The 27581-nt window shown below is 39.8% G+C and overlaps 1 protein-coding gene across 1 annotated transcript; it reads left to right on the top strand.

Annotated features, from left to right (window-relative positions):
• Positions 1 to 2852: 2852 nt before the first annotated feature.
• On the top strand, positions 2853 to 27351 carry UBTD2 (ubiquitin domain containing 2). Its single transcript, XM_011987706.1, has 2 exons — positions 2853 to 3085; positions 24799 to 27351. The coding sequence occupies exons 1-2, from the start codon at positions 2911 to 2913 to the stop codon at positions 25194 to 25196; spliced, it is 573 nt and encodes a 190-aa protein (XP_011843096.1). The 5' UTR covers positions 2853 to 2910; the 3' UTR covers positions 25197 to 27351.
• Positions 27352 to 27581: the final 230 nt, after the last annotated feature.

The following is a 27581-nucleotide window of genomic DNA, read 5'->3' on the forward strand; positions in this document are numbered from 1 at the left end:
GAGGCAGGAGAATCACTTGAACCCAGGAGGCGGAGGTTGCAGTAAGTCGGGTCGTACCAGTGCACTCCAGCCTGGGTGACAGAGCAAGACTCTGTCTCAAATAAATAAAATTTTAAAATTAAAGATAAAATGCATTTGGAATGATTTTCCTTAAGCAACATAAATGCATCATCTATTCTTTTTGTGGGACTTTGTTCTTCTATGCTTAGTACAAATGGAGAGAGGTGAAATGAACCTACCTCACATTTGTAAGGAACGTGTTTTACAATTTTTCCAAGGTACTTTGAACCCTTATGATTGTTTTTCTGTTGTCTTCCTCTTTTCAAAGGCCTCTTCCTTTCATTTACTTTAGTTTTAGGTCCTGAGATTCTTCTGTAGAGGTTTTGTTGTTTTTTGTCCGTGCTCTGTAATTCTCTCAGAATGACAGGAAAGATTATACTGAGTTACGTCTCGTGCATTTAATGCATATTCGGCCAGATAATTCTGTAGAAATACTCAGGAAGACAAAAACTTTATTCAGATAAATATCTTACTGAGTCTACCTACTTACTGTGCCATCTTCCACTTCCTGGTCAGTAAGCTGAGTGTTGTCCGTAAACTGTCTCTAACTCATCTAAATGATAATGTAGCAGAAAATAAAGTCTACCTTGCATTCCATCGTGTTGGTGCAGTCAGTGGGTTGTTATCAGACCAGATTCTGAACATCTTCCAGAGAACTATGCTCTAGCTGCATTATCTGTATTATTTGGAAGAGGTAGGGAAAAATCATTAGTGTAGACTGTGTTTCTCACATTTGAATTAAATAGGCGCATCTGTAGTGTTACTCCCAGTAGACACTCAGTACGTATTTGTTGATTAAATAAAAAGACTTGGATTCTGTTTCCAGCTCTGCTACTAAATGGATGGATTTCCTGTTCTGCTTCCTCACCTTTGCAGAACTCACCTTTTGCATTTCACTAGGACAAGTTAGAGGGCAAAAAGTATTTGAGTTAATGCTGAGTGTTTTAAGTGGAAAACAGCTAGTCCTTTGGTGTGCCACCCTGAGGGGAGAGGACAGAAGAGACCTGACATGGCAGTCTTTATTGATCTTATAATCTGAGAGTATAGCCTGGAGAGTAGAGATAGCCCAGGGTCTGGAGTCATTTTATTTTCTGTTTTGCGTAGCCCAAATTTCATCTGGCCCTGGGCCAATGAGGGAGTAGTCAATTTCATGGATGCTTTAGAACCAGTTTGAGAGTAATTTCTTTAAAATTGGTATTCTTTCTGCAATTAAATATAGAACATTGAATTTTGACACACACCCTCTCTCCTTCCCACCCGCTCTGTCATTTATTTCCCACCCACTCTTTTCCAACACTCTTATCTTTTCATCCAGCTTCAATTTTCTTTTTATATTCTATCCCATCTATCAAACTATTTCCTATCAATGGCACTGTATAATCTTACAGAGCCATAAATAAGAATGGCTCTGTAGGTCAGTATGACCCATGGAAATAGATCACAGATAATACACCAGATAGGTGTCTGGGTGCAAGGATGCTGCATCAGACTTGTTTCAGCGCTACTACTACGTAACATTCTCTAAGGGGAGATGCTGCCACTTGCCCTCTGTTTTCCTCTTCTCTTGGGTTGAAACTACGGTACGGTATTGTAGTTCTTCTACTCCTTGTGGTTCGGACCTAATCCCTTGGCCTAGCATCAAAGATTATCTCTTTTATTCCCAGTTCCTCAAAAAAACTAAAGTACTGATTCTACCCTTTGTAAATTAGTTCCTGTTTGAGTTCCAGAGAAAGGTACTTACAGTTCCTTGACTAAAGTCCAGAGAGTAGAATGCTAGAGGAAGCATTCCTCTAATCAGTTTGTTCATGATTCTGGTGGTTTGGCTCTTCTTTCTCTGGAAACTGAAAAGCAGTCTTTTGCTTCTTTGGATTTTCTCAGTTCCTACTTCCTGGTTTCATGTGTCCAAGCTACTATTGTCGTTTGGCTTCCCCAGTGTATCTTGCCTGTCTTTTATGGTGTCTCTTGACACTCATATCCTGCTCTTACAGTCTGATGAAACACTTATCTTCTAGGCAGTTCTTTTAAAATGAACAAAACAAAACTTTCATTGTATTTTTTAAAAAAATTTTTAGAGCAGTTTTAGATTCATAACAGAATTAAGAGGAAGACACAAAGATTTCCCATGTATCCCCAGTGCCTACACATACATAGCCTCCTTTCCCTGATTATCAACATCCTCCACCAGAGTGGTACATTCGTTACAACTATAATTCTCTGGGGGTTTTTTGTTTTGTTTTGTTTTATTGGAGATGAGGTCTCACTCTCGCCCAGGCTGAAATGCAGTGGTGTGATCATGGCTCACTGCAAACACAACCTCCCAGGCTCACGTTATGCCCCCACCTCAGCCTCCCAAGTAGCTGGGACCACAGGCATATGCCAACATGCCAGACTAATTTTTGTGTATTTTGTAGAGATGGGGTCTCACCATGTTGCCCAGGCTAGTCTCGAACTCCTGGATTCAAGCAATCCTTCCACCTCAGCATCCCAAAGTGCTGGGATTACAGGTGTGATCTACTGCACTCGGCCTGTAATTCTTTTAGTGATCCTGTGGAGAGGGTGTACTGAGTGGAAAAGAGCTACCAATTTGTTTTGCATAGAGCAATCCAATGTCTCTATTCACTTTTGTAGTTCCAAAATGTGTTAGAGGAATTTCAGAATGCACAAATTAGCAGGCACATTTTTGGCTGCAATTTTGATGAAATAATCCAAAAGAGGAATGACCAGATAACTTTTGATACATATTTTATAAAATTTGGTTTTGATCTCGGTCTTTTATTTTTCTTCTCAGTTGCTCTAGGTCGTAACCAGCCTTTGAAAAAAGAGAAACCAAAATGGAAAAGCGATTACCCTATGACAGATGGACAACTACGCAGCAAGAGGGATGAATTTTGGGATACCGCACCAGCTTTTGAAGGCCGGAAAGAGATATGGGATGCCTTGAAGGCTGCTGCACATGCTTTTGAGAGCAATGATCATGAACTCGCACAAGCAATCATTGATGGTGCAAACATAACATTACCACATGGTAGGTTTGGTGTTCCTCAAGGACAGAAGGAACATAATCAGCTTTGTTTCTGATAGCAAGAAACCAAATGGGAGAGTTTTTTTTCCTTTGCTATGAATTATTCTTTTTTTTTTAATGTAGCAAGGAATAGCATTCCTCTTTTTTTCTTGTACATCTTTCAGGTGGAGACAGGTTTTACTTTGTGTGTTTATATATATATATATATTTTTTTTTTGAATATGTCTTAATTTCAGAAAAGAACTCTTGATCATCTAAAAAGTTTCCGTGTAACCTAGTTCTCCAGGAAGACCTCTTCTCTCCACCCTCCCACCCCCACCTCACCAGCCTCATCCCCCTGCCAATCTATTGGAGCTTCCACTTCACTGGTTTCCTCCTAGCAGCGCTAGAGATAGAGTCTCAGTTTAGATTTTGTGAGCTGTAGAGACTCAGAGGTTGCTCCTTTTAGTCATTATACTTCCTTGTCAAGCCTATTTTTGGCGTAATAAGCAAACCCAAACTTAGAAGTGAGTCCCACATGTTTTTAAGGACAATTTTCCATGATTGTAGCCCTGAGCATTATTAGGAACTTCTCTCTTTGGTGTAGGAATGTGACTCTTTTAAGGATAACCATAAGCTTTGAGTGTTTCCAGGGATGTGCATATGCTGGTGCCATGTACATACTCTTGTTTGTTCTCCTTGATGAGAAACATATGAAAATTTTTCATGCTACATTGAGATTTAGGTGTTAATTTTGTATTTACATTTTTTTATTTCTGTATTAATATTCTCAGTATTCTCTTTAGTTTTTCAAGTTAATATTTTCAAGGTTGTCTTTTCAGATCTATGTAATAACCACCTTGCATTGATTTCTATTCATTATGATACTTTCATTGTTTTAATCCCCAGTATCTCCCTTTATCTATATTCTTAGAGGAACAGTGACTTTCATTGTTTAACCACCTGCTTTATGTCCTTTCACTCTATGTCAAATGACAGATTTTTATTTTATTTTATTCTGTTCTTTCTCTCTCTCTCTTTTGAGATAAGAGTCTTGCTCTGTCGCCCAGCAGGCTGGAGTGCAGTGGTGCACTCAGCTCACTGCAGCCTCCGCCTCCCAGGTTCAAGTGATTCTCATGCCTCAGCTTCCCCACCATGCCTGGCTAATTTTTGTATTTTTAGAAGAGACGGGGTTTCTCCATGTTAGCCAGGATGGTCTCGATCTCCTGACCTTGTGATCCACCTGCCTCGGCCTCCCAAAGTGCTGGGATTACAGGCGTGAGCCACCGTGCCCGGCCCCAAAGTCCCTTTTTTTAAGAGACAGGTCTCACTCTGTCATCCAGGCTGGAGTGCACTGGCATGATCATGGCTCATTGCAGCCTCGACCTCGCAGGCTCAAGAGATCCTCCCACCTCAGCCTCCTAAGTACCTGGGACTGCAGGCGTGCAACACCATGCCTGGCTACGTTTTGCTTTTTGTGTTTTGTTTTGTTTTGTTTTGTTTTTTGGAAAGGCATGGTCTCACTGTGTTGCCCAGGATGGTCTCGAACTCCTGGATTCAAGCAGTCCTCTTCCCTTGGCCTTCCAAAGTGCTGAGGTTATAAGCATAAGCTGCTGTGCCTGGCCAAAAGATACTTAACTTACTATATCCTTGCCAGATTCCGAATCACCAAAATTAATTCCAAATTAATTTTCTGATTAATTGTGATTCCAAGAAACATTCCTTTTTTTATGGCTGCCTGTTCTTTATTATGAAAGTTTATTAGCATAGTCTTGTGGTACTGATGTTATTGAGCACCCACGGATCACTTTTTCTATACATGTGTAAAAGTGATCCCTCCTACATTTGGAGAATTTATGATAGAATGCCATTTTCAGTGTGACTTTTTTTATGACCGTGAGTCTTTTTTGCTTGTTTGTTTGTTTGGAACTTATTTTATTTTTTTGAGACAGAGTCTCACTCTGTTGCCCAGGCTGGAGTGCAGTGGCGTGATCTTGGCTCACTATAACCTCCACCTCCCAGGTTCAAGCAATTCTCATGCCTCAGCCTCCCAAGTAGCTGGAATTACAGGCGTTCGCCATCATGCCCAGCTAATTTTTGTATTTTTTTGGTAGAGACGGGGTTTCACCATGTTGGCAAAGCTGATCTCGAACTCCTGGCCTCAAGCTATCTGCCTGCCTCGGCCTCCCAAAGTGCTGGGATTACAGGCGTGAACCACTGCACCTGGCCTCAGTATGACTCTTTAGTCCCAGTTTTCATGGGTAGTCTCTAAATTCTTTACCTTTATGTGATTGTGAGTTGGGAGGTGGTGAGCATCATCTTAGTCCATTTACCTTTTTCAGTTTTGTAATTATCGTCTTCATCTACTACCTTTATATAATATAAAGGGAAGGGGTCTTCCTTTACAAATAGTTTTATCATCCTTCTCTTTTTGATGTCTATATCTTCTATTTTTTGAGGAGAATATATGTTGTATAGACCTACCTACACGTGGGTGGAAGAAGAGTCATGTATGTGTGATTGCGTGAGATCCAGAATGTTGGAACTTTTAATTTCTTATTTTGTACTTATAATAACCTGCTGGAATACCTGGTTGCATTCTGTATATTGTACCCTCGTTTAAAAGTTCATGGAGGCAAAATAACTCTGTTGCACATAAGGCCGGGGCTTATACATGTCCTATCGGATGTGGGCTCAGATCACGGAAGACCGAAGTCCCTCATTTCTGCTTATCTATGTAAACTGCCAAGAAAATGTTCCCGGCAGCCCTACCTACCAACAGATCAGGGAGAATTACTCTCAGAAATTCGAGAATTATTAGATGCCCCTCTATTCCCCTTCTGTGTTTAAGGAATATTTTCTGCTTAAGTGTGGAATAATCAAGCCAATGTCTGAGTTTTTCTCTTTCAGAACTCTGTGATAACTTTCTGGGTATTAATATTGTCATTGGTACCCTTGATTGAATTCTTTTGTTCATATCTGAATCTTGTCAATATGTCTTGGACCTTATAATTTTGTTTTGTCATACACTCTAGCTCACCGTCAGTTTATAACTAGGCTATTCCATGCTTTTACCTAGACTGGCTTAGTGGTATTGCTGAAATTCTTTCCATCTTTTTTGTGTAATTACATGTTTGAAATTTTACTTTGGGCCAGGCGCGGTGGCTCACGCCTGTAATCCCCAGCACTTTGAGGGGCCGAGGCGGGCAGATCATGAGGTCAGGAGATCGAGACCATCCTGGCTAACACGGTGAAACCCCGTCTCTACTAAAAATACAAAAAATTAGCCAGGTGTTGTGGCGGGCGCCTATAGTCCCAGCTACTCGGGAGGCTGAGGCAGGAGAGTGGCATGAACCTAGGAGGCGGAGCTTACAGTGAGCCAAGATCGCGTCACTGCCCTCCAGCCTGGGCGACAGAGCGAGACTCTGTCTCAAAAAAAAAGAAAAAAATAGAAATTTTACTTTGAGCACATTGCATTGTGCTACCCAAAGCACTTTGTATTTTAAGTTTAAGTTATTGCATAGACTTGACTATTACTTAGTTCAGGTTTTGATATCAGATCTCGTCTTACTTCTGTCCCTACTGTATTACTTGCAACTGTGTGACTTTGAGCAAATCACATCTTCTGTAAGCTTCAATTCTCTCATCTGTAAAATATGGATAAGAACCGTCTACCTCTTGGGATGGTTATGTTGATTAAATGTAGTAGTAATACATGTAAGTTGCTGATCAGAGTGCTGGGTATCCAAAAAGCACTTAATAAATAGTAGTGCTGATGATCTTATTTCTTGAACTCTGAAATTAACACGTAAATTCCCAGTTCCCTGCACCAAAATTCTGAATTTATAGATTTTGATCATTTTCTAAATTATCTGTTTTTTGAGACGGAGTTTCACTTTTGTCACCCAGGCTGGAGAACAAAATAACATTACACTTTTTAATTATCTTCCTCTGTTAATAACAATAAGTCTTCAGTTTATTCTCAAGTGGCAATGGGGAGAGTAAGAGGGAACTTGTCATAACTACCTGTTAATGTTATATGTACACATACGGTATATTTTCATTCTGGAAATTGACTCATATTGAGAATGGTATGAACATATATTGTGGAAAAAGCTCCCCATGTGATTTTGATACCTGGTACCCCTTTCACAGTTTTCCTGTCCTATATGAGCTTTATTGTTCATGATTTGCACAGCATGTTGTTACTCCTTGTCTTACATTTCTTAAAGAGCTTATTTCCTTTTTCCCATTGATTGCTATTTTGCCATTACCTAGAAATCCTAAAAACATTCTTAATATAGTAGTTTACCAGTGAAACCAGGTTATAGGTTAGTGATTTGCCAAATTAGCATAAACAGGGTAAGAAAAAACAAGTAGTGTTTACACTTCTCACACATTTGCTGTGTAGTGAATAGTATACTATTCAGTAATTTTCAGTGAAAGCTTATTCAGAAACTGTATCTAGTAAAGGTAAACACTTAATGCTTTTTGTAATTATGATATAGAAGATTTTAAAAGATTTTAGGAATTGCCCACTCCCTTCCTCTACCTCCTGGTTTTCTAGAAAGGTAGTTGTTGATTTGTTTAGCATCTACAATTATCTCATAATTCTTAGTGAGAGTATTTTTTTCTAACATGTTTTCCATATCCCAGCGATTCAAATGTAAAAGCTGTCCTCTTACCCTCCTTGAATAGATGGAGTAGCTAGCTGCTCCCTATTACTCAAACATGCTTTTCTACTGGGAAACAGATATTGAACCCCGATTTTATTCATACTTCTTATAGCTAAATGTCGCCAGTTCTTCAGTTCAGCTTTTGAGAACCTGTTTTCTTTTGTCCTTAACCCTTAAGGGGTATGGGAGGTAGAAAAACTTAATTCTTAGAAGACTTAACTTTTTTTATTTCTCTTTTCACAGAGTTTGTTACATGGGTGGGAAAGGAGTTCCCCAGAATGTTTTCTTCTTTATCTCAAAATATATTAAATGTGCGTTATGTATAATAAAATTTAATTTTTTAAACAACAAAGGCACTTACAAATAGTATAAAGAGCATATTATGTGTAAGGAACCAACGTATGAAAAGAACACTGGACTGAGAATCAGTAATAAAATACTCGAAACTCATGTTGTATGTATGTATGTATTCATTTATTTATTTTATTTTTCTTTTTTTGGAGATGGAGTCTGGCTCTGTCACCCACGCGGGAGTGCAGTGACGCGATCTTAGCTCACTGCAACCTCTGCCTCCTGGGTTCAAGCAATTCTCATGCTTCAGCCTCCCGAGTAGCTGAGATTACAGGTGTGCACCAGCACGCCCATCTAATTTTTGTATTTTTAGTTGAGACCGGGTTTCACCATGTTGGCCAGGATGATCTCAATCTCCAGACCTCAAGTGATCCACCCGACTTGGCCTCCCCAAGTGCTGGGATTACAAGCATGAGCCACTGTGCCCAGCCTCATGTTTTGAATTAACATTTAATTCTTATGCCTGTAATAATCACCTACAACAATCCCCATTTTGCACAGATCAGAAAACTGAAGCACAGAGAGGTTGCATCATTCTTCCAAAGTATAAGTCATGAAATTGGCATTTGAACTCAAGTTTTGGATCTAACAGTAACTAACGCAATTCAATGCCCCGGACAAGTCATTTCATCTCCCTGTTCTGTAAAGTGATTGGACAAGTAATCTTCAGTATTTGGTCTATGTCTAATGTTTTAGTTCCCTTGCACACTATGTAGAATACTTTAAAATGGTAAACTGTTAATATTAAAAGGAAAAAAACAGATTCTCTTAAGACATAAACAGGAAATCCATGTGTGTAAGTCTTGTTTCTATTTTCCTTAGGTGTTTCAGATGCCCATTAAGAAGCAGGCCATGAATTTTGGTGTGGACTTTAAAGGTTCATATAATAATTTTTCAGGCCTGGCGCGGTGGCTCATGCCTGTAATTCCAACACTTTGGGAGGTCGAGGTGGGTGGATCATGGGGTCAGGAGTTCGAGACCAGCCTGGCCAACGTGGTAAAACCCTGTCTCTACTAAAAATACAAAAATTAGCTGGACGTGGTGGCGGATGCTTGTAATCCCAGCTACTCAGGAGGCTGAGGCAGGAGAATTGCTTGAACCCGGGAGGCAGAGGTTCTCAAGAGTGTGCCATTGCTCTCCAACCTGGGCAACAAGAGCCAGACTGTCTCAAAAAAAAGAATTTTTCATTTGGCCAGGCACAGTCGCTCATGCCTATAATCCCAGCACTTTGGGAGGCTGAGGCAGGCAGATCACGAAGTCTGGAGATGGAGACCATCCTGGCTAATAGGGTAAAACCCCATCTCTACTAAAAAAAAAAAAAAAAGAATTTGTCATTTAACAAAATTAATTGATAATTCATAAACATAAAGCTTAGGAATGAAGGCATGAAGATATACAGGAGATGGAATTTTTGCTGGACTATTGTAGGGTTTAGAAATGAAAAAGACCTCCTTTGTATGCCATTCTGGGTAGTGGAGGTAGAGGAACACAGGGTTTCTATTTCTAACATGGTCCCAGGGAGTATGTTATACTGACTTCTACTTCTGTAAAGCCAGATCAGCTTTACACAGAACACTGTGTTCAGGTGCTTCTAGTCTGCTCCGTTGCCCCTTTTAGAGCACTGAAAATTAAAGATCAGTGTCCCCCTTAAAACTGGGGTGAAGTGTTACACAAGCTCTTAATCATGATTTGACTGTCATATGACAGCAACAGTACGTATACAGGTTAAGCCACTTTTCACTTATGTTTACTACAAGAGATGATAGACTTAGTTTTCTGAATGCCACAGTCTTGATGGCTGATTTGGTAGTTTGAGATAGCTAGACCTCCTGCTTCTAAAGCCTGATTGCCAAATATAAACTTAATATATGTAATTCCTAGCAAAGTGTTTGCATGAGAGAGCCTGTAATTTGTTAGCATCCCTACAATCCTGAAAAACTGCACCTAATATCTGGGTGGAGGATAATTTTGATGGCCCTTTGGACATTAGCGTGATTCAGGTTTGTGGAAATCACCGTGAAACATGAAGCCATAGACTCAAATTTTATGAAACCTTGATCCTTTGTGACATTGCTGTTGGTGAGTGTTCCCCTGTAAGTCTGATTCTGAGATTTAAAACTTGTGAGAAGAGAGCCAACATTATTGTGTGTTCTCTATGGATTTGTTATATGTACTAGGCAGTTTTTCACGTGCATGTTATTTAATCTTTACAACAACCTCATCAGGGAGGTACTATAATTCTTGAGGAAATAGACCCACCATGTCCAAAATCAGGGTCTAAATTCAAATAGTATGACTGACTCCAAAGCCATTGCTCCTGTCACATCTCAGTGCTTCTCCTGGAATCTTATGTCCCTCTATCAGGCTTGAGTGCACTGCCTGAACCCCACTGTTTTCATTCCTTTACATTCATTCTATCATTTAAGTGTTCTCATTCTTTCTAAAGCAATTTCCAACTCAAATGTTAAGGCTTTCCTTTGCCATAGCAGGGCATGGTTGCTAAGAAGTAGAAGAGTTTATAATACAAAAATTAGTCAGGGTTGGTGGCACGCGCCTGTGGTCCCAGCAACTTGGGGAGGCTAAGGCAGGAGAATTGCTTAAGCCCAGGAGGCAGAGGTTGCAGTGAGACGAGATCATGCCACTGTCCTCCAGCATGGGCAACAGAGCAAGATTCCATCTCAAAAAATTAAATAAATAAAAAATAAACCTTCTGAGTCAGAAAAGAGAAGTCAGGAGCAAAGACATCTATTCATACAAGCTTTGGAAGAGACCCATAGTGCTACAAAAACCTTGGCGTTCTAGAACATTGCCCCCTTCTTTCATTTTTGAGAGGATGGTTTTCTATACCAGATTGCCAATGTGATCTAAATATTAAATTTGTTAACTTTATCAAGGTATATTGAAGTACACTAAACAGCATATTTAAAGTGGACAATCTTATCAGCTTTGACATGTATATACTTGTAAAACTCCCCACAATCAAGATAACAAACATTTCCACACCCTTGCCAACACTGATTTTTAACTCTTACAAACCTGTTCATGTAGTGATGCAAGTCTCACGTGGTAAAAACTTTTCACACTGAGCTACAGTCTTAAGGGAGTGAAAGCACAGAGGGATAAACAGGCCTTTAAATGCTGAAAAATACATCTTTCTAACCTGAAAGATTGCTTGAAAAAGAGTATAAAGCATTAGACCTAATGACATTTAGTAAAGGTATTATTTGTCATCTAATTTAGTTTTATCTTTCTAATTTTCTAGTGGAATATTTTGAGGCATAATTTAAAATAATCGTGGAAGAAAACAGTTGACCAAGGAAAATAGAAACATCTGAGCCAATCATCTAGATAAAAGATAAATAGAAGAAAATTATGTATGAAATCAGAACAGAAGGTGGAGACTTGGCAGCTTTCTTCCTACCATAGGGAGCTTTCAGGGCTTCCTGGCCTGGGGAAATGATGCCCTGGCACTTATTTAGCCTAGTGGCCATCTGTCTCTGCTAGGACATGAAGCCTACAATAGGTTTGTGAGAAGAAAACAAAAAACAAACAAACAAAAAAAACCTGTCCTTCCACAGAGGATGTTAGGTGAGCAATCTGAGCAATCCTAATTAGAACTTTGTTAAAACTAGTGATTGCTAAATGAACTGCACCCTTGGTGGCCAGTGGGTGGTAATTAAAACCTTTTGTAAAATATTTTGTAAATGTAGCTAAAAGTGATTTTGGAAAAATAGAAAAATCCCTATGTTGTCAACTTTTAGAGTGTTCCTTCCCTTTTGTGTTTAAATATACTGGGTTTCTTTAAGCAAACCTCTCTGTATTAGTTCATTTTCACAGTGCTTTAAAGAACTTCCGGAGACTAGGCAATTCACAGAGAAAAGAGGTTTAATTGACTCACAGTTCCACAGGGCTGGGGAGGCCTTAGGAAACTTACAGTCACGATGGAAGGCAAAGAGGAAGCAGGGCCTTCACATGGCAGCAGGAGAGAGAAGAGTGAGGAGCAAAGGGGGAAGAGTCCCTTATAAAACCATCAGATCTTGGCCGGGCACAGTGGCTCACATCTGTAATCCCAGCCCTTTGAGAGACAGAGACAAGGCAGATCACTTGAAGTCAGGAGTTTGAGACTAGCCTGGCCAACATGGTGAAATCCTCTCTCTACTAAAAATACAAAAATTAGCCAGGTACGGTGGTGCACACCTGTAATCTCAGGAGGCTGAGGCTGAGGCACGAGAATTGCTTGAACCTGGGAGGCAGAGGTTTCAGTGAGCCGAGATTGCGCCCCCTCACTCCAGCCTGGGCCACAGCGTGAGATTCTGTCTCAAAAAAAAAAAAAAAAAAAGAAAGAAAAAAGAAAAACATCAGATCTCGTGAGAATTCATTATTATGAGAACAGCTTGGGGGAAGCCGCCCCCATGATCGTCACCTCCCACCAGGCCTCTCCCTAGGCATGTGGGGTTTATGGGAGTTACAATTCAAGATGAGATCTGGGTGGAACAGCCAAACCATGTCACTGTCTGTCTTCTGCTGCCTCATTTTTTTCACACGCGCCTCTCAAATACTGTAGATGAGACAGCCTCATACCACTGAAACTTCTCTCAGTCACCACCATTTCCTCTGGACCAACTTGGGCTCATCTTCCATTTTCTTTTAGCTGTCGTAGGCATCATTAGCAAATACGTTGTTGGGCTCCACTGGGCACTGTTGGTTTCTTGCTCCTTGTGATTCATTTCTTGACTTTTTATCCCTTGCATTTGTCCTCTGCCTTTTGTTCTAAGTACATTTTCTCCCTCTCATTAACTAATCTGAGAACCAATCCTTGTACCTCTTATACATTATACACTTGGCTACTTACTAGTTCTGTGACCCTGGACACAAGTTACTTGATTCTACTTCAATTTTTCCATCTGTAAAATGGGTAGAATAGACTTAGCTTATAGTGCATTTGTGAGGATTAAATGTTAATATATGTAAAGTGCTTAGACAAGGTTAGCAGTAGTAAACACTCCTGAGGGTTTGCTTTTTTTTTTTTTTTTTGACTCCATTGCCCAGGCTGGAGTGCAGTGGCATGATCTCAGCTCGCTGCAACCTCTGCCTCCCAGGTTCAAGTGATTCTCCTCCCTCAGCCTCCTGAGTAGCTGGGATTACAGGAGCACACAACTGCAACCGGCTAATGTTTGTATTTTTAGTAGAGACAGGGTTTCACCATGTTAGTCAGGCTGGTCTCGAACTCCTGACCATGTGAGCCACCGTGCCCAGCCAAGTGTTTGCTTTTTTATGTTAAATCTTGTATGTTGGAAATTATCACTCTCCAAACTTCTTTTACCCTGACTTTTCCCAATCTGCTTTAGTTACTTGTAGCTAATTCAACTGAAGCATCTCATGGAACCTGGAGCAATTAAAAGCTAAGCAAAGAATCTTGTAACCCTAAATGTTTTTTTAATGTCATTCTAGTTTCCAGTTACATGATTCTTTCCTTTTGGTTTTCCATCAAATCTAACCCATCATTTGGTTCTGCCAGTTACCTTCAAATCTCTCAGTTTGATTTTTTTTCCATTTCTGTAGTCAGGCAGTCATGATTCCAGTCATTCTTTCTGTCTTCACATAGATGATAAAACAGTCAGCAGGCTTTGTCTTGTTCACCAACACAACCTTAGCACCTAGAATATCTGGTAGCATATAAAAGGTGGTGAATGTTGAATATCTAATTTACCTGTTTTAGCCACCTCTGGTAATTTCCTGTAGTATTAAGCCTAAACTCCTGAACCCTACTATCAGGTTTCACTATTACTGCCTATTTAGTACTTTTACATCATCGATTCTGTATTCTACTTCAAAAAGTCCCATGGTATTCTCTGTTTACCTTGTAATTATTATTTCCATATCATTTCTATTTCTTGGGATGCCCTTCACTGCTATTCCGTGTCTTTAAAATCATGCCCAGAACACACCATTTCTACAGAATTCCTCCATGTTGGCTCTACCAACTCTAGTCACTTTTCTGTTCTGCGATGTTTCAGCACCTGTGTTTGATTTTCATTGTATCTGTTTGTACTAAAATCTGTGACGGGTATGCTGTATCTGCTCATGAGTATATGCTCCTGGAGATCAGGGACAGCCTTGGTTCTCTTACAACCTTCTCAGTGTCAGTGACATGCCCTACACACTTCAAGATGATCAGTAAATGTCTATGCAGTGACTCTAGAATGTAAGAATTGTTTCCTATTGATCCTTGTTAGGTCCTAAAGAGGTCGTGTGGTAGAAACCACTACTATCAGTGCAGTTTGTCTTTAGTAGAGATTTGGGGCCATTAAATAATGGAGGGTTAGGATTATGTTGTTCAAGAGTCTAGGCCACAAAGGAGCCAGTCTGCTCTGAATAGGTAATTCTGCGGTAATAGTTATGGACTACAATGTAAAATATTACTTTTATTGATATTTTGTGATCCCAGATATTTAATTCGAGAAGAGGGTAACCCATAAACCTATAGACTTAAAATGAAATCAAATCATATTTGAGTAAATGGTATGGATTTTTCCCTTATTTATTTTAGAGTGGTTTTAAGTTCACATTAAAATTAAGTGGAAGAAACAGAGATTTCCCATGTACCCCCTACTCCCACACATGCATAGCCTCCCCCAATATCAACATTCACCGTTAGAGTAGTTCATTTGTTAAAATAAATGAACCTACCCCGAAACGTCATTATCACTCAGAAGTCCATAGTTTAGGGTTCACTTTTTTTTTTTTTTTTTTTGAGATGGAGTCTCGCTCTGTCGCCCAGGCTCGAGTGCAGTGGCATGATCTCAGCTCACTGCAAGCTCCGCCTCCCGGGTTTACACCATTCTTCTGCCTCAGCCTCCCGAGTAGCTGGGACTGCAGGTGCCCGCCACCTCGCCTGGCTAGTTTTTTGTTTTTTTGTTTTTTGTGTTTTTTTTAGTGGAGACGGGGTTTCACCGTGTTAGCCAGGACGGTGTCGATCTCCTGACCTCGTGATCCGCCAGTCTCGGCCTCCCAAAGTGCTGGTAGGGTTCACTCTTGGTGTTGTACATTCTGTGGGTTTGGACAACTTTATATTGACATGTATCCATCATTAATAGTATCATCCAGAATTGTTTCACTATCCTGAAAAATCCTCTGTGTTCTACCTATTCATCCCTCTCTCCCTCCTAACCCCATGGCAACCATTGAACTTTTTCATTGTCTTCGTGGTTTTGCCTTTCACTTAACTAATATGCATTTAAGTTTTTGCCATGTGTTTTCATGACTCACTAGCTCACTTATTTATTTTATTATTTATTTATAGATAGGGTCTTACTCTGTCACCAAGGCTGGAGTATGGTGGCCCAGACATAGCTCACTGCAGCCTCAAACTTCTGGGCTCAAGCAAATCCTTCCTCAGTCTTCCAAGTAGCTGGGACTATGGGCAGACACCACCATGCCTGGCTAATTTTTTATTTCTTTCGTAGAGATGGCGCCTTGCTCTGTTACCCAGGCTGGTTTTAAACTCTCAGCCTCAAGCCATCCTACCACCATAGCCTCCCTAAGCACTGGGATTGCAGGCATGAACCATTGTGCCCAACCTCCTGGGATTTTGATTGGGATTTGCATCAAATCTATAGACTAAGCTGGGAAGAACTGACGTCTTGACAGTATTAAGTCTTCCTGTCTATGAACATGTACGGTCTCTCTATTTAGTAATTATTTTATCAAGGTTTTTTTTTTGTCATTGTTTCATTTCTTATACATACTTTGTTAGACTTATACCTATTTTCTTTTTGAGGTGCTAATGTAAATTGTGTTTTAAATTTCAGATTCTACTTGCTCATTGCTGATGTATAGGGGAACAGTTGACTTTTGTATATTAACTTTGTATCTTGCAACCTTGCTATAATTGCTTATTAGGTCCAGTAGCTTTTATGTTGATTCTTCATATTTTTTACCTAGACAGTATATCATTTGCAAACAAAGGCAGTTTTATACCTTTTCTTGTCTTGCCTTGTTTTATTGCATTAGCTAGGACTTCCAGTACAGTGTTAAAAAGTGGTGATGAGAGGGGACATCCTTGTCTTTTTCCCAGTCTTAGTAGGAAAGCTTTGAGTTTCTCACCATTAAGTATGTCTTAGCTATAAGGTTTTTGTTGTTTTTGTTTTTGTTTTTTAAACGGAGTCTCACTTTGTCGCCCAGGCTGAGGTACAGTGGCTCTATCTCAGCTCCCTGCAAGCTCCGCCTCCTGGGTTCACGCCATTCTCCTGCCTCAGCCTCCCAAGTAGTTGGGACTACGGGCACCTACCACCATGCCTGGCTAATTTTTTTGTATTTTTTAGTAGAGATGGGGTTTCACCGTGTTAGCCAGAATGGTCTCGATCCTCTGACCTCATGATCCGCCCACCTCGGCCTCCCAAAGTGCTGGGGTTACAGGCGTGAGCCTTTTTTTTTTTTTTTTTTTTTAAATGGAGTTTTGCTCTTCTTGCCCAGGCTGGAGTGCAGTGGTACAATCTTGGCTCACCACAGCCTCCACATCCCAGGTTCAAGCGATTCCCCTGCCTCGGCCTCCTGAATAGCTGGGATTACATGCATGTGCCACCACGCTCGGCTAATTTTGTATTTTTAGTAGAGATGGGGTGTCTCCATGTTGGCCAGTCTGGTCTTGAACTCCCTACCTTAGGTGATCTGCCCACCTCAGCCACCCAAAGTGCTGGGATTACAGGCATGAACCACCGTGCCTGGCCAGCTATAGCGTTTTTGTAGATATTCTTTATCAAGTTGAGGAAGTTCCCTTCTATTCCTAGTACTGATAATGAGTGTTGGGTTTTGTTATATGCTTTTTCAGCATCTATTGATGTGATCATGTGATTTTTCTTCTTTAGCCTATTGATATTATGGATTATATTAATTAATTGATTTTCAAATGTTGAACCAGTCTTGAATACTTGAGACTAAAGCCTACTTGGTCATGGTGTATAATTATTTATACAGTGTTGAATTTGATTCGTTAATATTTTGTTGAGGGTTTTTCAGTCTGTGTTCATGAAGGATATTGGTCTGTAGTTTTCTTTGCTTGTAATGTTGGTTTTGGTATTAGGGTAATGTTGGCCTCATAGAATTAGTTAGGAAGTACAGTGGCCCCCCATTATCTGTGGGGGGATATGGTCTTGGAATGTTCCAGAACCCCCAGTGGATGCTTGAAACTGTGGATAGTACTGAACCTAAATGCTGTCAATTGGAACATAATTCTTTTCTTGTCTTCCACCCACAAATGTAATGCCTTTTTCATCTGAACTAATTACTTGTCATTCACTGTGTTTTAACTATTGCGGTTTGAAGCGCCACAGCAAGACTAGCATGAATTTTTTTCCTTATTTACAACTTCACAGATAAATTTGTTCTTATCTTAGATCTTAGCAATATCAACATTCAGATGTTTTTCTTTATTTGAGAACCTCCACATTTTCATTTAAAAAGAAGTACTTTATGGCTTCTCTTTGGCATATCTAAATTGCCAGCACCACTACTCTTGTGTTTTAGGGCCATTATTAAAATAAGAGTAATTTTAACATAAGCACTGCGATAATGCAACTGTTGATCTGATAACCAAGATGGCTACTAAGTGATGAATGGGCAGGTGGTGTATACCGCATGGATACTCTAGACAAAAGGTTGATTCATGTCCCAGGCCAGATGGAGCAGGATGGCAAGAGATTTTATCATGCTACTCAGAAAATTAAACAATTTAAAATTTATGAATTGTGTGATTCTGGATTTTTCGATTTAATATTTTTGGACCACAGTTGACCAAGAGAAATTGAAACTGCAGAAAGCCAAACTGTGAGTAAAGGGAGGAATGCGGTATTCCCTTTTCTGTCTGATGAGAAAGATTGTACAAAATTGTTATAATTTGTTTCTTAAATGTTTGATAGAATTTACCAGTGAATCCATCTGGAATTGGTGCTTTTCTGTTTTGGAAAGTTATTAATTATTAATTCAATTTCTTTAATAGATGTAGGCCTATTCAGATGGTCTGTTTTGTATGAGTTTTGGCAGATCATGTCTTTCAAGGAATGGGTCCATTTTATGTAGGTTATCAAATGTGTAGGCATAGAGTTGTTCATAATATTCCTTTATTATCCTTTCAACATTGTGGGATCTGTAGTGATGTCTTCTCTTTCATTTCAGTAATTTGTGTCCTCTTTTTTTCTTGATTAACCTGGGTAAGAGGTTTACCAATTTTATTGACCTTTTGGTCAATAAAACCTTTTAATCAGCTTTTGGTTTTGTTGATTTTTTTTTTTTTTCTTTTTTGTGACAAGGTCTCACTCTGTTGCCCAGGCTGGAGTGAGATCACAGCTCACTGCAGCCTCAAACTCCCCGGGGCAGGCAATCCTCTTAGTTTCCCAAGGTGGAAACTTACTGTTTGATTTTAGATATTTCTTCTTCTCTAATACAGGCATTATAAATTTCCCAGTGATCACTGCTTTTGCTGCATCCTGAAATTATAAGTTGTTTTCCTTTAATTAAAATATATTTTAATTTATCTTGATTTCTTCTTTGACACCATGTGTTATTTAGAAATGTATTGTTTAATATCCATGTATTATGGATTTTCAACTACTTTTCTGGTATTGATTTCTAGTTTATTTCCATTATGGTGTAAGCAGACATTGTATGATTTCATTTTGTTATGGTATGTTTTATGTTTCAGAATGTGGTCTGTCTCGGTGAATGTTCCATGTGAACTTGAGAGAAAAATGTGTATTTTGCTGTTGTTGGATGAAGTACTTTAAACATATTCATTACATTAAATTGATTGATGGTATTGTTGCATTCAAGTATGTCATTTCTGATTTTCTGCTTGTTAGATCTGTTCATTTCTGATTGTGGGGTGTTGAAGGCTTCAACTATAATAGTGGATTCATCTCTTTCTCTTTGTAGTTCTGTCAGTTTCTGCCTCACATACTTTGATGCTGTGCTGTTAGGTGCATACACATTAAACATTATTATTTCTTCTTGGGCCAGGCATGGTGGCTCATGCCTGTAAATCCAGCAAGCGAGGTAAGTGGATTGTTTGCACCCAGGAGTTTGAGACCAGCCTGGACAACATGAACATGGCAAAACCCTGCCCCTACAAAAAAATACAAAAATTACCTGGGCTTGGTGGAGTATACCTGCAGTTTCAGCTACTCATGAGACTAAGGCAGGAGGATAGCCTTGAGCCAAGGAGTTCAAGGCTGCAGTAAGCTATGATCACACCAGTGTGTTATAGTCTAGGTGACAGCAAGACCCTGTCTCTGAAAATAAATAAGAAAAAAAAATGTTTTTAAAGGTTCTTATTTTACCTTCACTTATTTCTTCTCCAGTGCTTTTCCTTTCTATCTGTAGATCTGATAATATTTCTTGCAAGGCAGGTCTGTGAGTAACACATTCACTCAATTTTTGTCTATCTGAGAAAGTCATTATTTCTCCTTCAGTGTTTTTTTTTTTTTTTTTTTTTTTTGGTTTTTTTTTTTGTTTGTTTTTTTTTTTTTAAAACGGAGTCTTGCACTTGTCCCCCAGGCTGGCGTGCAATGGCGCAATCTCGGCTCACTACAACCTCCGCCTCCCGGGTTTGAGCAATTCTCCTGCCTCAGCCTCCCGAGTAGCTGGGATTATAATCACCTACCACCAGGCCCGGCTAATTTTTTTTGTATTTTTACTAGATACAGGGTTTCACCATGTTGGCCAGGCTGGTCTCAAAACTCCTGACCTCGGGTGATCCACCCGCCTCGGCCTCCCAAAGTGCTGGGATTATAGGCATGAGCCACCACGCCTAGCCTCTCCTTCAGTTTTGAAGGATAATTTCACAGCATACAGAATGGTAGGTTGGTGGGTTTTTCTATGCTTTAGATATTTCACTTCACTGTATATTTGCATCGTTTCTGAGAAGTTGAAGTTGGATATGTAATTCTGTTTTTGTTGTGTGTGTGTGTGTGTTTTGTTTTGTTTTTGTTTTTGTTTTGAGGCAAGGTCTGTTTCTGTTGCCAAGGCTGGAGTGCAGTGACACAATCTCGGGTCACTGCACCCTAGACCTCCCAGGCTCAAGCGATCCCCTCACCACAGCATCCAGAGTAGCTGGAACTATAGGGACACACCACCACACCCAACTAATTTTTGTATTTTTTGTAGAGACAGGGTTTCACTATGTTGCTCAGGGTGATTTTGAACTCCTGAGCTCAGGCTATCTCAAACTATCTGCCCATCAAAGCCTCCCAAAGTGCTGGATTATAGGCATGAGCCACCGCGCCCAGCCATTTAATTGTTCTCTTTGCTCCTCTGTGGGTAAACTTTTTTTTTCCCCTCTGGCTTTTTGTTTTTGGTGGAGATTGGGTTTCCCTATGTTGCCCAAGCTGGCCTCAAACTCCTGGGCTCAGGCTACCCTCCTGCCTTGGCCTCTCAAAAGTGCTGGAGTTACAGGCATGAATCACTATGTTTGACCAGGAGGGTTTTTTGTTTTTGGTTTTGTTTTTGTTTTTTTTTTTAATCTTTGATTTCCTGAAGTTTGAAAATGATATGCCTAGATGTGTGTAGTTTTTCTGATATTAACTCTGGAAAATTCTCAGTCATAATTGTATCAGATATTTTTCCTGTTTCTCTTGTTCTTCTCTGCTATTCCCATTATGTGTATGTTACAGTTTGGTTTGTCCCACAGTTTCTGGATACTCTGTTTTGTGGTGGGGTTTTTTGTTTTTGGATTTCGTGGGGTTTTTTGCGTTTTTTTTTTTGTTGTTTGTTTTTGTTTTTGTTTTGTTTTGTTTTTGTTTTTGAGACAGTCTCGCTCTTGTCGCCCAGGCTGGAATGCAGTGGCTCAATCTCGGCTCACTGCAACCTCTGCCTCCCAGGTTCAAGCAGTTCCTCTTGCCTCCGCCTCCCGAGTAGCAGGCGCCCGCCACCACGCTCGGCTAATTTTTGTACTTTTAGTAGAGACGTAGTTTCGCTATGTTGGCCAGGCTGGTCTCAAACTCCTGACCTGAGGTGATACCCCCACCTGGACCTCCCAAGGTTTTTTGGTCTTTTTTGTCTTTGCTTTTCAGTTTTAGAGATTTTTACTGAGATATCGTCAAACTCAGATATTCCTTCCTCATTCATGTTCAGTTACCAGTAAGCCCATCAAAGGCGTTCTTTATTTCTGTTACAGTGGTTTTGTTCTCTAGCATTTCTTTTGGTTCTTTTTTAGGATTTTCATCTCTTATTACATTCTCATTTGTTCTTATATGCTGTCTGCTTCATCCATTAGAGCCATTAGCATATTAATCATGTTTTAAATTCCCAGTCTGATCATTCTAACACCTCTGCCATATCTGAGTCTAGTTTTGTGCTTGCTCTAAAAAACTGGTTTTTTGCCTTTTGGTACATCTTGTAATTTTTTGGGAAAGGTGGATATAATATATGGGAGCTGTGTGAAATGGGCCTTCAGTAATGTGGAGGTTTTAGTCTTTTTGTGAGCCTCTGCCTCACAAAAAGACTGTGACTTGACCAGTGCTGTTCAGTCATAGTCTCTACCTTAGGTGGGACAAGATGGTTAGAAGGGGCTAGAGCTGGGTATTTCTCTTCTCCCAAATTAGTTAGGCTCGATAAAACCCCAGCAGGATAGACTCTAGTTAGTTTCTTCTGAGGGCAGAACGCTCCGGCATATTTAAAAATGGTTCCTTTTGCACCCTCCTCCAACCCAGGGAATTATTCTGACTGTCACTACGAGGAAGTTGTAGAGGTCCAGAAGGTAAAACTCAGGAAGGTATCACTCTCCCCAGACACCCTTCACCAAGTCCCCATGGAGTTTTCTCTCTAAGACTTGCCCACACTGAGCCTTTAGCAATTCACTTAGTTACATTTGAGGTTTCCCTACCCTGCACTGCTTCCGCAGAGATTTCAGCTCCTGGGCGTCTGCTCTGGTAAATGGTGATTGTCTGTATTAGCCTGCCTGTCTCTCCTATTTTGGGGGCAGTGGTTTGCCCTGTGACCTTACTTCTCCCACAGATCTAAGAATATCTGTTGATTTTTCAGTTTGCTCAGCCTTTTACTTGTTAGGATGGAGTGGTGACTTCTACGTTTTTTGCATGCCAGACTAGAAACAGGAAGTGTGATTTTTAGTTTAATGTAAAACTAGAGCATATTTACAACTCAGATTATAATTTTGTAGAAAGAAGTGCCAGAAAGAATAAATAAACTAGAAAATTCCATATTAAATAAAAAACAAATTACCATTTCTAAAAATACTGAAATATGGGAGCTTCTGTAATTGTCTAAATAGCTTACTTCCAGCATTATGGATTGAGCGCTGGCAGAGCATGATTAAGAAGATACACCAGCCAGCTTTAACTCTTCATGGAGTTTTTCTCTCTTGCCTTCTAGAGAGTTGAAAACTAAACCCTGACTCACTGGGATGAAGGGCAGAAGGGAAAAGGGCAGTGTGAAGTTACTGGTATAGGGACTGCTAGTGATCACAACTGTGCTTGAAGTGGATCCATTTCTACAATGATATTAGTGAATACACAGAGGCTAAACACAGAAGAGGGAAGATTCGTGTGTATTCTGCTTTCCAACGAAGCTATCACCCCAGCACATCTTATGTAACTGAGAAGGCAGACCAGATTGAACCTGTGCTGGGTTGGTGACCATTCCAGACTCATTTCACATATTTCATTTCATTCTTTATATTTTCATCCTATTGACATTAAACACAAATATCAGTTCATTAACTCATTTGTTCATTGATAACCATTTCTCAGTGTTCTGGATCTGGTAGACATTTCAGTTTTTTTTATCCAAATTGATAATATGCTGATATCATATTCTAGTTTGAGGAAAGGATATGTTATGTATAACCTTAAAACGTTCATTAAGTTATGCTTTTGGCCGGGCCCGGTGGCTCACGCCTGTAATCCTGGCACTTTGGGAGGTCAAAGTGAGCAGATCACCTAGGTCAGGAGTTCAAGACCAGCCTACCAACATGGAGAAAACCCATCTCTACTAAAAATACAAAATTAGCCGGGCATGGTGGCGCATGCCTGTAATCCCAGCCACTCAGGAGGCTGAGGCAGGAGAATCGCTTGAACCCGGGAGGCGGGTGTTGTGGTGAGTCGAGATCGCGCCATTGCACTCCAGCCTGGGCAACAAGAGTGAAACTCTATCTCAAAAAAAAAAAAGTTATGCTTTCAAGTTCCCCCAAGGAAGTCCTGGTAACTATAATGTAGTTTACACACCTAGTCTCAGCTACTCAGGAGGTGGAGGCAGGAGGATTGCTTGAGCCCAGGAGTTTTGAGTCCAGCCTGGGCAACATATGATTTGTAAGGAAATTAACCATTAATACATTTTTTTTAAACCATGAGTGCTTTTTCCCTTCCCTGAGCTAGCTCGTTATGTCATAGCCCTTTTGTTTTTCCTTTTTAATCCATAGCTTCTCTGTACTAGATAGACTAATTGGGATTAAATAAAACATCTCAGTCATTTCTGTGGTAATTTTACTAATGAGACTCATAGATAAGCAGTGAATCTGTGGCAGCTGCTAAAGCTATCATCTCTAATTTGTGATCTCTCTGGACTAAGGACTTCTTGCCAAGTGCTTCAATTTAGGAAGTCCAGGCACTGGGCTGGGCATGGTGACTCACGCCTGTAATCTCAACACTTTGGGCCGCTGAGACAGGTGGATCATTTGAGGTCAGGAGTTTTGAGACTGCCTGGCCAACATGGTGAGACCCTGTCTCTCCCAAAAATACAAAAATTACCCAGGCGTGGTGGTGTGTGCCTGTAATCCCAGCTACTCAGTAGTCTAAGGCAGGAGAATTGCTTGAACCTGGGAAATGGAGGTTGCAGTGAACCGAGATCACATCCCTACACACCAGCCTGGCCAACAGAGCAAGACTCTGTCTCAAAAAGAAAAAAAGAAGTCCAGGCACTAAGAAAACTGCTCTAGGGCCGGGAATGGTGGCTCACTCCTATAATCCTAGCACTTGGGGAGGCTGAGGTGGGTGGATCACCTGAGGTCAGGAGTTCGAGACCAGCCTGGCCAACATGGTGAAACTCCATCTATACTGAAAATACAAAAAATTAGCCGGGTGTGGTAGCGGGCACCTGTAATCCCAGCTACTTGGAAGGCTGAGGCAGGAGAATCGCTGGAACCCAGGAGGCAGAGGTTGCAGTGAGCCAAGATGGCGCCACTGCACTCCAGTCTGGGCAACAGAGCGAGACTCCGTCTAAATAAAAAGAAAAAATAAAAGAAAACTGCTGTAGAACACTTGTGGTGAGTTAAGCTTAGAAATCCTTTTTTTTTTTTTTATTTGCTTGCTTGTTTAAGGTAGCGGATTCATTTCTGTAAAAGATATCCTAATGTAATTTAAATGTTATCTAAGTCTTGTGTAAACATTAATAATATTAGTAGTATGTTTGAGTTGTATGTGCTTTCACTTGTGTTTTAATGAAATTGTGAAATGGATATGAAATGACTTAGAAGAGTGTGGGGTACGGATCAGCATTCTGGTTAATATAAAATTAAACACTCAAATAATTGGGCATAGGATTTGATAATCATCATTGATGATCAGCTGACAGTGATTGGCATTGTTTTATGTTTTTTTCTCTACAGTGCCATGCTAGCAAGAGAAGCTTAAGCATTTTGTGAGGTATAAACAAAAATGTATTCATTAAGTTTTAAGTTCTTACTCACATCTTCTCTTTCTGAAGGTGCACTTACAGAGTGCTATGATGAACTGGGGAACAGATATCAGCTTCCAGTGTATTGCTTGGCACCACCAATCAACATGATAGAGGAAAAGAGCGACATAGAGACTCTGGATATTCCTGAGCCACCACCCAATTCTGGATATGAATGTCAGCTTCGTTTGCGCCTTTCCACAGGCAAAGACCTCAAGCTTGTGGTTCGCAGCACAGACACAGTATTCCACATGAAGAGACGGTTGCATGCAGCAGAGGGAGTGGAACCAGGTAGTCAGCGGTGGTTCTTTTCTGGCAGACCTCTCACTGACAAAATGAAGTTTGAAGAGCTGAAGATCCCAAAGGACTATGTTGTACAGGTTATAGTGAGCCAACCTGTGCAGAACCCAACACCAGTGGAGAACTGAACTGAGCCCTGTTGGCTGGCTCCCACATCCGTCTGCTCCTTTTTATTGTTATTGTTGTCATTTCCTACTCTACGGCGTGAAATTTATTTCACTGCTCCAAATTCCCTATGAATGGATTTAGTTCTGAGGAATTACCAGTGAAAAATTCCATCTGTGATGGAGACCAACAAAAATAATAAAACACAAAGAGCCAGGCTTTGAGACTCATGTAATTACAATTTCTAATTTGAAAGGCAGTTAAGAAATAGATAACCATTTATTTTAAAACACTCAACAACTATGTAATGGCTGTATTTCAGTGACTTGGACTGTAAATGAAACATTGCATCCATGAAGGACAGCACCAAGCACCTTTTTGAATACAGAATTTTTTTAGAAAAATATATCAAATTATATAATTTCCAGAAACCATAAATAATGGATATAAAACTTAAGTTTTCTTTCTTTTTTTTTTTTTTTGTTAATGGAAACTGAAAAGAGCAGTATTTGAGGTTGCTTCTGTTCTGGTTTTTTATTCTTAGCTCAATTAATATTTAGCCATAAATGAAAAGAAACTGGCAAATTGTGCTTTAGTGTTGCTTCCTCATCCCACATGTCGAGCTCCTTATTTACATTCACACTAAAGTTTGGTGCCTTCCAGCACATTAGTGGCAGGCACCTTTCTGGAACACTAGGCAATAATTTCGTCAATACAGTCAGGTCTCTGATTTTCAACGGATACTCAGTTGAAAGGTCGCTGTCGTCTTGCTGCATAAGCATTTTGAAAGGTCTATATAATGAAGCCGTTTTTATATCCAGGCTTAGAAGTTCACTACTATATAGTACCTTCATTGATCTATCTATTCTGCTCGGAACTTTTCATAGCTAAGTATAACCCCCAAATGCATGGTTCCTGGGCCAGGAAACACCAGAATCAAGTATAGCTGTTCCCACTACAAGTTAATAAAGTAAATGATCTCCTCCACTTTGCATGGAGGGGTGTAAGGAAAGCCTATTCTATCTGTGCCTGGGAGAACTGTGCCTATTTTCAATCTTCTAGGGGAAATTTCAACTCAAAATTTCTAAGTGTGAAAAGTTTACTGGTGTCACATAAACATTAGCAGTGAGACCAAATAATGAAACATTGCTTTATACCTTAGTGCTTTCCAGTTCACTGTTACCTCTAGTCATGGTAGATGACAATTTTCCTCCCTCATCTTTTGTAGCAAAGAAGCAAATTAAGAGTCTTTTGCAATAGATTAGGGGACTGAAAAATCCAGGGAGATAACCTGATCTTCTCTACTATGGCTGGAGTAAAGCTGCCAAGAGTTAGGTTTAATTTGGAGCCTTTTAAAAGTTGGTTCCATAAGTGAGAAGGGGGGCTAACGTGACCACTGTGCCCCTGAGAATCCATGAGATGGAAAAGTACAGGCAAGAAGGCACTTAACGCTGTTCTCAGTCGGAAAATGTCAGCCCTCCACACCTACTTGGATGTGAAGTGCATTATTAATTTTAATGACAAAATGAAACTGCTAATTAGTTTAAATGTAATGTTTAAATGGTATTGAATTTCCTATAGCCTGATTAAATCTGTAATTGTAACATCATGTTTCTGAGAGCTTTCACTACTTCCTTATTTTTATGTAATCATTTTAAAGATTGTGGCTATATCTAATTTAAATTTGCTGATGATTGAATCTAAATTCAAGCAAAGACCACAGCGTTAATCCCAAAGGAGAATTTTTTTTGTGTTTAGAAGTGGAGATATTAGGGTAATTCATTGTATTGCTCCTGTCATCAAAGTTTTTGTTCATTTGTGTGCCACATCGAATAGCAGCACTTCTCCAAGTTTGTCAACTGGAAAAGAAAAAGTGTTTAAAACTATTTTTTCTTAAGCAAATTTGGTGATGTCATCAATATTTATGATATCGATTGGTAAAAGGTCTTTGTTGAGGATTTGAGCTCTCTTTTTTAAGAGTTTATTTTATTTTAAAGGAACATATACTTTGAATAACAATTCTCTGGGCATGTTTAACTAACCTAGATGGGAAAACCATGGTGCTGTTTAATTGTAAATAGATTGCTATAAGATTGGACCAGTACTTGATGTGTATAATTTTAGTACGTAGGGTTTATGTGCTTTTTTTTAAAAGAAAAAAAAAAGGTTCAATTTTTCTCTTTGTCTTTGCCTTTATAATTGGTTTCTAATTGTTTTTACTCTCTATATAAGGGTAATTGCCTCATTCTAAGTGAGAATTATGAAGGTTTTCCTCCTTTTTAAAACCTTTGCTCAATAAATAACAGGTTCATTATCACCAAACTTAGGCTCTGCTATGCCAAGTCATACATGGTCATTTATAAATGTGCTTCATCTTCTACATTGAAATCTTGGTCTAAAATAGGTTG

The sequence above is a fragment of the Mandrillus leucophaeus genome, unplaced genomic scaffold (genome assembly GCF_000951045.1).
Source record: "Mandrillus leucophaeus isolate KB7577 unplaced genomic scaffold, Mleu.le_1.0 Scaffold314, whole genome shotgun sequence".
In the NCBI taxonomy this organism is placed as follows: domain Eukaryota; kingdom Metazoa; phylum Chordata; class Mammalia; order Primates; family Cercopithecidae; genus Mandrillus; species Mandrillus leucophaeus.

What these genes read in the sequence shown, in the direction of transcription:
- UBTD2 (XM_011987706.1), top strand. Translation starts at nt 2,911, where the DNA reads ATGACAGATGGACAACTACGCAGCAAGAGGGATGAATTTTGGGATACC. An exon ending in AAACATAACATTACCACATG is followed by an intron (nt 3,086 to 24,798) that starts GTAGGTTTGGTG and finishes CTCTTTCTGAAG; the next exon opens with GTGCACTTACAGAGTGCTAT.